The 13,822-nt window shown below is 37.0% G+C and overlaps 1 protein-coding gene across 7 annotated transcripts in view; it reads right to left on the reverse strand.

The window, feature by feature from the left end:
• rap1gapb (RAP1 GTPase activating protein b) overlaps positions 1-13,822 on the reverse strand; it is a 168,820-nt gene that overhangs the window by 28,931 nt on the left and 126,067 nt on the right. For 4 of the 7 annotated variants that reach the window (XM_055213658.2, XM_073870427.1, XM_055213653.2 and 1 more), the window contains one exon: positions 6,608-6,704. Coding sequence is in view for 4 of the 7 variants with exons in the window: in XM_055213653.2 (XP_055069628.2) it covers positions 6,608-6,704 (97 nt within the window). In the remaining 3 variants the exon portion in view is untranslated. Of the gene's footprint in view, positions 1-53; positions 257-6,607; positions 6,705-12,035; positions 12,169-13,822 lie in introns of those variants that run through there. The other 3 variants (XM_073870428.1, XM_055213655.2, XM_055213657.2) reach the window with 2 other exon arrangements.

The raw sequence follows: 13,822 nt of genomic DNA on the forward strand, positions 1-13,822 counted from the left end.
TTTCTCACGCAAATTACTTTTGCTTTTCATACAGCAGCTTGTTTTGTACTCACATCACTGTATCTCCTGCGCTGGCGCATAGCAGCGAGGGCTGGACTGCGAAACCTGTGCATGCTCTTAGCCATGATGAAGTCGCAAATATTGTATATCAACTCAAACCTATTAGATACAACTCCTAACCTGACTCCTAATCTGCGATGTAATATTCGGCCGCTCGGCTAGCCTGCCAGTCTTTCTGTTTCTCTCTCGTGTATGTTCTGTTTATGAGAAATGCAATAGGGAGGGCAAGATAAGACTGACAGCTTCCTCAATCTGTTACAACTTCCCCAAATTGAGCATGTAATGAAGGAGAATACTGGTAACCGACACATGGTTGTGTTTATGGTTCTGTAGCTGTGGTTGTACACAAACGTATCTTGTGTGTTTGGGCATGTAGATGTAAGTTTGTTGGAGCGTGTAATCCCACGGAGCAGCAAACAGACATAACATGACATTATTACATATAATAAAATAGAGAATGCTAATTTGCATGTTCTTTAGGGCTGAGTATTCCAACCAATTTTGCAATTAAATTTGATTCAATTCTTTTGTTTTGATTCAATTCGATTTAGATTTATTCCAATATCGATTAGTTATCAATATTGCATGCTAAATGTTTGTTTGGCGGATATTTATTTGGTGTGCGGTCAGTTGAAGACCTATATGTAATGCACAGACCCATACTGTTACACATGAGATTACTTTCTGATAGTGATGGGAGAAACGAAGCTTTTCGAAGCTTCAAATCAAACCAATTGCTTCAAAAATGTATTCAGTTTTTCGAGACGTTCAAAACACCACACACACGCTGGTGACACCTGCTGGTCAAAATTGTGTTAAAGCAACAAGATCTGTCCAAATGTTTAAAGGGATAGTTCACCCAAAAATGAAAATAATGTCATTAATGACTCACCCTCATGTCGTTTCAAACTCGTAAGACCTCCGTTCATCTTTAAAATGTTTTAGATTTAGTCCGAGAGCTTTCTGACCCTTCATTGAAAATCTATGTATGGTTTACTGCTCATGTCCAGAAAGGTAATAAAAACATCATCAAAGTAGTCCATGTGACATCAGTGGGTCAGTTAGAATGTGTTGAAGCATTGAAAATACATTTTGGTCCAAAAATAAGAAAAAATATGACTTTATTCAGCATTGTCTTCTCTTCCGCGTCTGTTGTGAACCGCATGCACAAGACTGCAGTGATGCTGCTGACGTACGACGCTACTGACGTGTCATCTGGTGTTATCTGGTGCGCCCAGCAAGACGCGTACGCTGTAAGTTTAAAAAAAAAATCTTCGCAAACATATCTGAGGATAACACGTCATCAGCGTTGTACGTCAGCAACGTCACTGTGCACGCGCATTCGCAACAGACGCGGAAGAGAAGACAATGCTGAATAAAGTTGTAATTTTTGATATTTTTGGACCAAAATGTATTTTTTATGCTTCAACACATTCTAACTGACCCACTGATGTCACATGGACTACTTTGATGACATTATTATCATTTTGGGTGAACTATCCCTTTAACATAAGTTTTTTTTCGAACTTGCATAATTAAACTGACCCGAGTTCACCTAACCATATTAGACACTGGTCATTTGTGACTCCCCCTAGTGGTGAACCGTTGGATTTTCAAAACGTTTCTAAGCAGTTATGGTGTAATGAAGCCTCGTTTGCCAAAATCACGTGACTTGGCCAGTTTGAAACACGCTCTGAACCAATAATTTGAAACAAAAGATTCGTAAAAGTTTTGAAGCCCTTAGGAAACAGTGCTTCGAAAGCGACTACTTTCTAAATTTTTTCACATTAACACAACAGACTACGTTTACATAATTGTGTGTATATATGTCAGATATTCAAGGTCAAGGAAACATGAACCCAAGGATTTCCCGAATCGATATTGCTTTGTCAACAGAAAAAAGATTAAAATCAGAGAATTAATATTTTCCTTAGCCTTAATGTTAATGATGATTAAAAAATAAAAAAATTATAAATACATTTAATTTATTAGAAGATTCAACCAAAAACTAGGACAGTAAAGAACGTTCACGTAAAACTTCATAAGAGATCGTATTGCATTGTTTTGATTTCTAAGACTGTACAATTTATTATCTAAATCAAAAACCTCTAAGTGACCTCTGGGTGCAGTAGAGAAAACAGGCGAGGTGGGGTGTGTGGTGTGTTTGAGTGCAATGCTTTGCAAAACGTTTACATTTACATTTATACAGATGCGTTCATCCAAAACATCTTACAGTGCATTAAAGATTAACTGTACATTTTATAAGTATGCATGTTCACTGAGAATCGAACCCATGGCCTTTGATTTGCTCTACCCTTCAAGTTACAGGACCCTCAAATATTAATGACAAATTATACTTTAATGTTCGCTCCGTCACATTGTGTCTGTCAGTGATGTAATTTTAATATATTTTAATCAGATTTTAAAGGTACACTAGAAGGATGATATCACAGTTCTTGAAATATAATATAACTTCCTGTTGTCACATTACGGTCACAGTTGCACAACACATTTCCTCCGCGGGATTACAGAATTTCAACAAGAGAGTGTGTTGTGTGCAGCTGGGTGTTTGCAAAACCCTTAATGTGAGAATCTGGCACATTATTACGACAGAAAAAAATACTTGAATATGCTACGAATATGATGAATTTGCAACGAAAACCAAGTAGCAACGGGAGTTTGGATGTAATTCTCATAAATACATTTTTTATTTTATTTTTCAAAAAAAAAGTTTCAGGTCTGCCTAGTCTTATTCTGCAAGAATTTATACAAAAGTGACTTTGCGGTAAAACCCATCCTGCCGAATGTTAAGGGATTTAGGGGAAATTTAAAGCGGCGTCCAAAACATCTCAGTCTGGATCATTCTTTCGATTACATGGATCAATGTGTTTACAGACTCAGAAAGGAATCTGTCTGAGAAAGCCAAATTTTTCTCATGGTGGAGAGAAATTTATTGTGCAATACTATCTTTTACATTTGTCTTTTCAGTATCACCCTTATCTATCATGTATTTCCTGCAATTTCCATAAAAACAGATGAAACAATTCTTGACACTGCGCTGAAAGAAAATAATCTTTTTAAGATATTTGCCTAGAATAGTTTATATTAAAAAACTTTAGTATCGTCGCAAATCTGAGCAAAGTCTGTGACCTTACCAAGATCTCCTCTAAATCATTTGGACATATATCTCATTACTATGAAAAAAAAACATTTGAGACATTAGCAATCTCACTTTACTTTTTTGCCTTTGCTTCCTAGGGATGAGACAAATGGAATTTGCAGTGGGTGTCTGTTTATCTCTCCCCAAACGTACATTAATCACTAAAATACAATTACACTCCACAGTAAATTATGGTAGCCTAACAGCTGACCATATATTTATAGCTTAATAAAATCTCACATTTGCATTATTGCTTACTATTAGCATGCCAAATACAAGAAAGGTCTATAATACAAAGTCACAAACACAGAATAAAGAATACAATTTATGCACAATTGTTTATAGTCCAATTCCACAAAGAGACAAACAAGAGCCAAATTGACAACCCCGCTGTGCTTCAACGACCCCCAATTATGACACACTCGGTAACATAACAACTGTAATGTAATTCTACTGTTTGCAATGCCGTCTGGATGCTCTAATCATTCTAGGACATCCCTAAACACGTACACTTCGGTTCACCGGGTTCCCAGAAGCCTTTGGGATAATGGCTCACAGATACGCACAAAGACACAAACCTGTTCAATTAAAAAAGCACTTGGGTGGTAAATGAGGGTGTAGGTATCCCATGGGTTGAGCTCATACTGTGGAAACAGTGATCCATCTACAGCTTATGAAGTTGGATAAATTCAAAGTCTTATTGAGCTCTGATATAAACAACTCCATTCAAAAGGGAGATGGGGGTATTTTTGAGATTCAGAAAATAGCTGCAATAGCTATTGACATAACTGAGTCCTTGAGGAGTTTGACTATAGCCAAAAAACATTTTGTTGTTTTAAGTTTAGCAGCTGGATGTTGGTTTTAGAGTAATGAAGTGCTAATGTCGTACTTTTTGGACCAATGTTTATTTTCCCAGCATTTGTAAACATAAAGAACATAGAAAATTAACAGGTTTTTAGATTCAGACTGTTGTAATTTTTTTAATTCTTAATAAATCTTATAGTGTAAAATATTTTTTACTGAATCGCCCAAGTCGGCCCAGCCGACAACCAACTGCTTCCTTTAACTTTTAATTTATATTATTAAAACTTTTAATTCACATAAATATTTTATAATATAGTACTCAATGTAGTAGTACTTCTATAGGATCCGCTATGTCTGGCTCTCTTGTAAGGCCTTTATTTCCCACAGGATTTTTCTCCTAGGTGTTTTTTTCAATCCCTTCAGTGTAAAATATTGAAAAAAAATTGTTCATTTAACTTTAAACAAAATGTTGCCAGTAAGTAACATAAATGTAAAATCTACAGTAAGTTACTAGTTGCCAGTAATACCCAGTAATACTGTAATTTCTACAGAAATTTTTACAGTGTTGGGAGTCAGCTGATATTAGCTTAACTTAGAACTACGTTTAATTATGTTACGTTACATATACACTCACCTAAAGGATTATTATAATAATAACACCTGTTCAATTTTTCATTAATGCTATTATTTAATTAACCAATCATATGGCAGTTGCTTTAGTGCATTTAGGGGTGTTCTGGTCAAGACAATCTCCTGAACTCCAAACTGAAAGTCAGAATGGGAAAGAAAGGTGATTTAAGCAATTTTGAGCTTGGCATGGTTGTTGGTGCCAGACGGCCGGTCTGAGTATTTCACAATCTGCTCAGTTACTGGGATTTTCACGCACAACCATTTCTAGGATTTACAAACAATGGTGTGAAAAGGGAAAAACATCCAGTATGTGGCAGTCCTGTGGGCGAAAATGCCTTGTTGATGCTAGAGGTCAGATGAGAATGGGCCGACTAATTCAAGCTGATAGAAGAGTAACTTTGACTGAAATAACCACTCGTTACAACTGAGGTATGCAGCAAAGCATTTGTGAAGCCACAACACGCACAACCTTGAGGCGGATGGGCTACAACAGCAGAAGACCCCATCGGGTACCACTCATCTCCACTACAAATAGGAAAAAGAGGCTACAATTTGCACAAGCTCACCAAAATTGGACAGTTGAAGACTGTAAAATATTGCCTGGTCTGATGAGTTTCGATTTCTGTTGAGACATTCAGATGGTAGAGTCAGAATTTTGGCGTAAACAGAATGAGAAAATGGATCCATCATGCCTTGTTACCAATGTGCAGGCTGGTGGTCGTGGTGTAATGGTGTGGGGATGTATTCTTGGAACACTTTAGGCCCCTTAGTGCCAATTGGGCATCGTTTAAATGCCACGGCCTACCTGAGCATTGTTTTTGACCATGTCCATCCCTTTATGACCACCATGTTCCCATCCTCTGATGGCTACTTATCGTTTTAAATTGGTTTCTTGAACATGATAATGAGTTCACTGTACTAAAACGGCCCCCACAGTCACCAAATCTCAACCCAATAGAGCATCTTTTGGATGTGGTGGAATGGGAGCTTTGTGCCCTAGATGTGCATCCCACAAATCTCCATCAACTGCAAGATGCTATCAATATGGGACAACATTTCTAAAGAATGCTTTCAGCACCTTGTTGAATCAATGCCACATAGAATTAAGGCAGTTCTGAAGGCGAAAGGGAGTCAAACACAGTATTAGTATAATGTTCCTAATAATCCTTTAGGTGAGTGTATGCTACATTATTACTCTGCTCAGTAGTGTGGATTAATTTTAGCCACTGAACTTTGTTGTCCTGTGATTTTTCAATTTTTTCTTGTTTTTATTAATGTAAATATGCTTTGGAACAATTGTTTAAAGCACTATGTAAATAAAATTGAATTGAAATACTTTAAATTGTCTGTTTACACACTTCATCTGATAAAGCAAGAATTACAAACAGAGAGTAAGACATCATACAGTACACACACTGTCAGAAAAATGGTCAAAACATGTACCCCAGCTGTCACTGGGGCAGTACTATTTCAAAAAGCACAGCTGTGCACCTAAATAGTTCATATTAGTACGTCAGAGGTACACTGAAAAAATTATTCATTCAATTTACTCGTTTTTTTTTAAGGTAAATGTTCGCAATCAATTTTTTAAGCTATATTTAAAAGTTTTTTGTTTTGTTTTTCAAAATTTTTGTAGCTTAAGTAATTAAGTAAATTTAATGAATATTTTTTCAATCTACATATTCATACCAAATGCATACATATATGTACCTATTGCACATATTAGGACTTTTTTAAAGGGTACTGCCCAAGTGACAGCTGGGGTACATTTGTATAAATATGCACAAAAACAAAAGCAAGTTCATCTACTGTATCAGTAGATAGTTTATATAAGAAAAATGACAAATAAACAGAAAAAAAGGAGGTAAAGCTAATGATATTCCTACCATGTTTCCAAACAAATCACAGTTAGAAAAAAGTCATTGTGAAGTGAGATATTAAAATCTGTCCTACCTTTAGAAGAGTCAGTCCAGCGGGTGACGGTAAAGACTTGACCAAAATGGGCCGTTCTAACGTGTCTGATATACGTGGTACTTGGCCATCTTGTTTCCTGTGGACATAACAAAAACCCTTAGCAAATTTGTTGAATAAAACCTGAGCAGAACCAAGGCAATCATTCAAATAAAGACATTTTACCCCGTTGTGAAATCTATGTGAGATCAGATTAAAGCCGTAGCTCTGTATCATTGATCGCTCTAACTGGGAAGGAATTGACTAGTTGGCCATCAATATGAACATTTCGAAAAACCCACAGGTGTGTAGGTTTGCAGACGAATGCAGACGGCAGAATAGCTCAAATAACTCGATGGCGATGGGGGATGAAAGAGCCCCGGAGTCTCTTTTAGCAGCCACTGGCGTTTCACCACTGGCCTGTAATTTAACTCAAGCCATCAGACACGTTATTTAACATTGACTGCCCTCACCCTCACAAAGCTTTTAACAACCGATCCTAAATCAATTAAAACCCACCATTTGGCATTCAGTCTGTTCCTCTACACCGTATACGAATTTCTGCCTGAAGGCACGTATTGCTTGTTGTAGCATTTTGTGGAGATCAGAGGACAGCATCATTATTACACAGAAAACTGATAGAGGTTATTGTGTTCGAATAAAGGACTTTATTTGGTTTACTTTTATGTTTTTCTATCTGTAGGGCAGTTTCTGTGTATGCTTTTGTGAAATATGGCAGACGAGGTCAAATGTATGTAGCCAAATCAGCAGGACAAAAAGCAAATACATGTCCTTGTACTTGTCCTAGGTATTCACATAGCTTAGATGGTAGATCATTGCATTAACAATGCAAAAGTCACGGGTCTGATTCCCAAGGACACACACTGCATAACCTGAATGCACCGTGTGTTGCTTTGGATAAAAGCATCTACCAAATGCATAAATGCGATGTATTTCTCTGGGATGAGTCGGAAGTGATGCTTATGACATCATGTCCTGTCACCAAACGTGGCAATTCTTTACTGCCGGAGGACTAAAGGGGCCGAGGGACTGCATTAGCTTGATGGCGGGCTGCGTGCTGAAAGCCCCTCAAGGCCACTGACAGTTTTGACACTAGTACAGGCTGTTGATTTGTCAGGGCACAAAAGCAAAGCTTGACCGAGAGCTGGCACAGTGAACCCAATGGAAGCAACATTCTTTGAGCATCATTCCCATTTGTTATATGTGTGTGTGTGTGTGTAAGAGAGAGAGAGAGAGAGAGAGAGAGAGAGAGACCCTACCACATCAAACAATTACATCTTGCATCTTAAACTTCAAACATCTGTAAACGTACTGTACCCTTCAGATATATCAAAACTCAAAATATGACACCAAGCTGCAGAAGGAGTGTTTCAAAATCTCAATGGCTGTGATTTCATAATGATGACTGTATTAAAGGAATATTCCATTTTCTTAAAAGAAAAATCCAGATAATTTACTCACCACAATGTCATCCAAAATGTTGATGTCTTTCTTTGTTCAGTCGAGAAGAAATTATGTTTTTTGAGGAAAACATTGCAGGATTTTTCTCATTTTAATGGACTTTAATAGACACCAACATTTAATACTAAACTCAACACTTAACTGAGTTTCAAAGGACTATAAACAATCCCAAACGAGGCATAAGGGTCTTATCCAGCAAAACGATTGTCATTTTTGACAAGAAAAATAACAAATATACACTTTTAAAGCACAACTTTTCGTTTAGGTCCGGTTCAGCGCGACCAAACGTAAATGCGTAGTGACGTAGGGAGGTCACGTGTTACATATATAAAACGCACATTTGCGGACCACTGTAAACAATAAACTGCCACAAAGACATTAATTAGTATCAGTTGGCATACAACAACGTAGGAACGGTCCTCTTTCACCCCACTTTTAAACACTGGGGCGGAGTTTCGCGTTCGTCCTCTGTGACCTCTTGACGTGATGACGTATTGCGTCGGGATCACGCTAGCGCATGACGACCGGATCTAAACGAGAAGTTGTGCTTTAAAAGTGGATATTTGGTATTTTTATTGTCAAAAATGACAAACGTTTTGCTAGATAAGACCCTTATGCCTCGTTTGGGATTGTTTGTAGTCCTTTGGGACTCCGTTGGAAGAGACTGTTGAGTGTTGAGTTGGGTATTGATTGTTGGTGTCTATTAAAGTCCATTAAAATGAGAAAAATCCTGCAATGTTTTCCTCAAAAAACATAATTTCTTCTAGACTGAACAAAGAAAGACATCAACATTTTGGATGACATTGTGAGTAAATTATCTGGATTTTTCTTTTAAGAAAATGGAATATTCCTTTAACACATAACAGCCAATATTTACACATCAGCTACGCCTATTTGGTGTTCAGCAACAAGGCCTGTGCCCAGTCGCAGTAAAGTAAGAGAAGATCGAACAGAATAGGGACATTTTATGCTGTTTCTGGCTGTGTGTAACTACTATGAAAACTCATGATCACAACAATCTGACTATAGCAGTTTGTGTGGAAATATTTCAGCGTGGACTGTTTTGTGAGTCTGTCTTTGACACAAAGCCTGTTTTTTAAAGCAATGCTATCCCAGCAAGCAATTTTTGCATTTTAAAGACGTCTGATAGCTGTCCAAACACAGCCCAGATGTCTAGGCTAACAAAAGGCAAAATAAGTGAATGTGTAATAGACGTCTAACGGACCAAAAATAAATGAAACCAAAGACTTACATGATGGAATATCAAACATATCACAAAAATTACCAAATTAAAGGGATAGTTCACCCAAAAATTTAAATAATGTCATTAATGGCTCACCCTCATGACGTTCTAAACTCGTAAGACCTTCGTTCATCTTCGGAACAGAGTTTAAGATGTTTTAGATTTAGTCCGAGAGCTTGTTGACCCTTCATTGAAAATCTATGTACGGTTTACTGTCCATGTCCAGAAAGGTAATAAAAACATCATCAAAGTAGTCCATGTGACATCAGTGAGTCAGTTAGAATGTGTTGAAGCATCAAAGATACACTTTGGTCCAAAAATAACACAAATTACGACTTTATTCAGCATTGTCGTCTGTTGTGAAACGCATGTGCGAGACTAAAGTTACGTGACTGCAGTGACGCGGATGACGTACGACGAGGCCGACGTGTTATTTGGTGCGGCCCAGCTGTTTTTTTTTTGTGCGCCCGGGCTTTGTTTACTGTTTACAGGGAGATGTACGCTGTAAGTTTGAAAAAAACTTTGCAAACATGTCTGAGGATAACACGTCATCCGCGTCACTGCATACACGTGACTTTAGCCTCGCGCATGCGCTTCACAACAGACGTGGAAGAGAAGACAATGCTAAATAAAGTCATCATTTTTGTTATTTTTGGACCAAAATGTATTTTCGATGCTTCAATACATTCTTACTGACCCACTGATGTCACATGGACTACTTTGATCATGTTTTATTACCTTTTTAAACATGAACAATACCGTACGTAGATTTTCAATGAAGGGTCAACAAGCTCTCGGACTAACTATAAAACATCTTAAACTGTGTTCTGAAGATGAACGGAGGTCTTACGAGTTTGGAACGACATGAGGGTGAGTCATTAATGACACAATTTTCATTTTTGGGTGAACATCCCTTTAAAGTTTCTTTGGATTATAAATGGGTAACTCATAGCTGGACTATATCGGGTCAATAGACAAGGAAATGACAACTATTGCTTGGTGGGATACTATACTGCAGGTTGTGTGAGAGCATTGTTAAAAGGATGTAAAAAGGTTAGCCAATCATAGAACAGGATATTTACATAAAAGATCCAGTAGCAAAAATGGCTTGTTTAAATTCAAATGCCAAAGGTTAGAGAATCGTCAATTAAAACTTAACCACGGCTGTTTTTAGTGCTAAAAACCGCATGGGAGAAAAGTATTTCAAAATCATTATAATATGACCCAGAGAGGGTTAGAAAAGATCAGGGAAAAACTGAAGGCAAAATAAGGTTTTATAGAGAGAATGCAAAGCAGCGCTGCTCCCATGCTGTCAGGTGCACCTGCTAATACAAATGAATTTGACTGTGTTTACATGAATTAACAATAAGCTATCTGACACTAGCAAAGAACTACAGCACATAGTGTGCGTTCAAGACACAATCACTGCAACACTGGTACACATTTGTAGAAAAAAATGTACAAATGTTAAAAAGTACTCAAAGAGTGCATATTAGCACCTCAAAGGTACAGGACGATACCAAGTGTCTACATATCTGGATCTTTTAAAAGCTCACAGCTTGTACCTTTATTTATGAAAGTAAAAGACAAGACAATGCAACTGAATACAAGCAAAATTATGATCTGAAAAATCTGTGCATTGAAAACTAGGGATGCACCGATAGGATTTTTTTTGGGCCGATACCGATTTAAACAGAAAACTTCTGGCCGATACCGATGCCGATATTAAACACTTGTATACAATATTTTACAGTTGGTCTATTAGCTAGTTTATTTCTGCATCAAATTATTTTTACTGAGAGGCACAAATTAAGCTAAAACAAATATAATAAGACAGCATGACAACCTTCAAAGGTGGTCTTTGCTATTCAGCATTTATTTTATTAACAACATTAACTCTCATTATTTTTTACATATAATGGATTTCTTTATGCAGTTAATTAATAAACAATCTGTGTTTCTCGTGCTATTGCCGATATGCCGATGGTTTCAAATTCATCAAAAATCGGACGATAAATATCGGCGGCCGATACATCGGTGCATCACTATTGAAAACCCATTCTTACATAACTCATTCATAATAGGTGTAAACCATGTGGTTCTGGGCCATTCGTACCTACTCTAGTACTTGGTATAAAACTGGACTCTTACACTTAATATACTCACATCCCACATCATAAAGATGTATTTTGATTTTATGATAAACTTCTTACCAGCTATAGAAGAGATTAAATTCATAAAGAAACTTTGATCTTCTGTATTGTTGCAAATCTGTGTGACTTTCTTTAATGGGGAAGTTAAGCAAAATGTGACTTTAAAGCTTCAGTAACTTTCACTTTATGGAGAAAAGCTGCAACATGTTTCGAAAATATGAAGAAGTCACCGGTCTGAATAAATGACTCAGCTTATGAACATATTAAGAACGCTCAAGCCATCAGGACTTCGGTACTAAATGAAAAGTGACAGCAATACTAAACAACTTTTTTATGAAACATGCATGCATGCATTCAAACAACATGCACACAGGGCACACCTGTCATCTGTTTCATCAAAATCTGCTTCAGTAATGCTGTCTGACATGCCTACAGCTGCCTGTCTCACTATACAACCATGAGCTCCGCACATCACCTAAAAGACAGCTGATCTTATCAAAATGTTTTGTGAGCGAGACAGAGATAGAAAGGCAGAGAGAGAGATGTTACTTACTTGTAAGCATGCACAGAGGACAAATCAACATCAAGCAATCTGTTCTGCTGCTCCGAACCAAATGGGCAGGTGACAGACAGAGCGCTTGTTTTCCCTATTGCTTGCTCATCTGCTCTCTCTCTCTTTCTTTCTCGTCCTCCTAACTTATTCTCTCTCTTTCCCTCCCCTCCTGGCTACACTCTACATTTCATGACTCACTCCCTATTCTCCAGTTTTTGGTTAATCTGTTACTTTGAAGTCTACATTCACTTATCTGATTTTATCTCCACTTTGACATTTTTCCCATTTTTCATGTGAAACTTCCCACTAGCATTCAGACGATTAAAACACTGGCTTAAAGGAATGAATACAGGTTGAGCTCGAAAGGATGTTCTGTCAATTATCATAAATATTATTTTGACTTGTCCATCAGTTTGTAAAAACAGTTTACAGTAATGGGCTTTTAATGGAAGTATAGGGCAAGACATTGCACCCTTAATGGTAAATGAGTACCGTTTAAAAGACAATGTTTTAAAAGTATGACCACTTAAACATTATGTGGCGGTTTCCCGGACAGGGTTTAGATTAATCCAGGTCTAGGCCTTAGTTATATTAGGACATTTAAGTAGTTTTTAAAAAAAAAATCAATACATGTGTGCATCCTTTTGAGACAAAACATTGGCATTGATGTTAAGATGTGTGAATACAAGGTTTTCTTTTTTTTAATTAAGGCATGCAGCTCAAACATGCATTTTAGTCTGAGACTAGGTTAAGCCCTGTCTAGGAATTGCCTCTTTTTGTTATGAGATGGAACACAACTAAAGTTCAACTACTTCAACAACACAGTAGTTACACCGACAAAAGTAGGGGAGAGCGGGGCACAACCTAACGCTTTTTGGTTTTGGCTCAATCATTCGAAAATATTTGAGTTTGATTAATTATATTTTTACACAAGCAACACACACATCTCTGCTACAAATAAACATTCGAAGTTTGTTTCTAGTACTTACCATTCTTGGACAATTACACCAAATGTGACAGAAATGCAAACGTTACAACTTACCCCATATGTGGGGTTAGTTGTAACAGGCAGGGGGTTAGTTGTAACACTTGCTAAAATTAAGTTTGCAGGCAAATATTTCAATACTATTTGTTCTATAAACTTGAAGTGGATATTGTTTATATATCTGTCTATAATAGACAGGTATCCACACTGCATTCATTCATCCAGCCCTTTTCTAACAATAGTTCAATTATAAATGGATACAAATGTCTAAACGTGAGAAAAAGCAGCACAATTATGACAAAAAAAATGTTTGTGACCAAGTCTGTAATAATCATACTACAGTCAAATTCTGAGATAATGAGCATCAAAGTCTGATTTTAGCCATTCATGTCATTATGATTTCAATCTTTGATGTGACCTTATTCAATCAATATTAAAGATATGAACAAAAATAAATTTGACACACGATTTTTTTATAAGACAGGCACATTTATTTTGTTGGTAGCCAGCAATCATTTGTGTGTAACCTATTTAAAACAACGGCAAGAATTACGCTAACGTTAGCAGTTTTCATATCGTAAGTGCTGAGGGGTTAGTTAACACAGCGTTACAGTTAACCCCGCCAGGTCAAAATATTTTCAAGCCCACAAAAAAAGTTGCTAAGAACTGCAGACATATTTCAAAACAATGCTGTTTTAGTCAACAAGACACTGATTAATATGACATAGCATTGGATTTGGTATCGTGCACACCCAACTTAGAAACCAAAAAAAACAAACATATAACGAAAAAATTAACTTAC

Source organism: Misgurnus anguillicaudatus, chromosome 8 (assembly GCF_027580225.2).
Source record: "Misgurnus anguillicaudatus chromosome 8, ASM2758022v2, whole genome shotgun sequence".
NCBI lineage: Eukaryota > Metazoa > Chordata > Actinopteri > Cypriniformes > Cobitidae > Misgurnus > Misgurnus anguillicaudatus.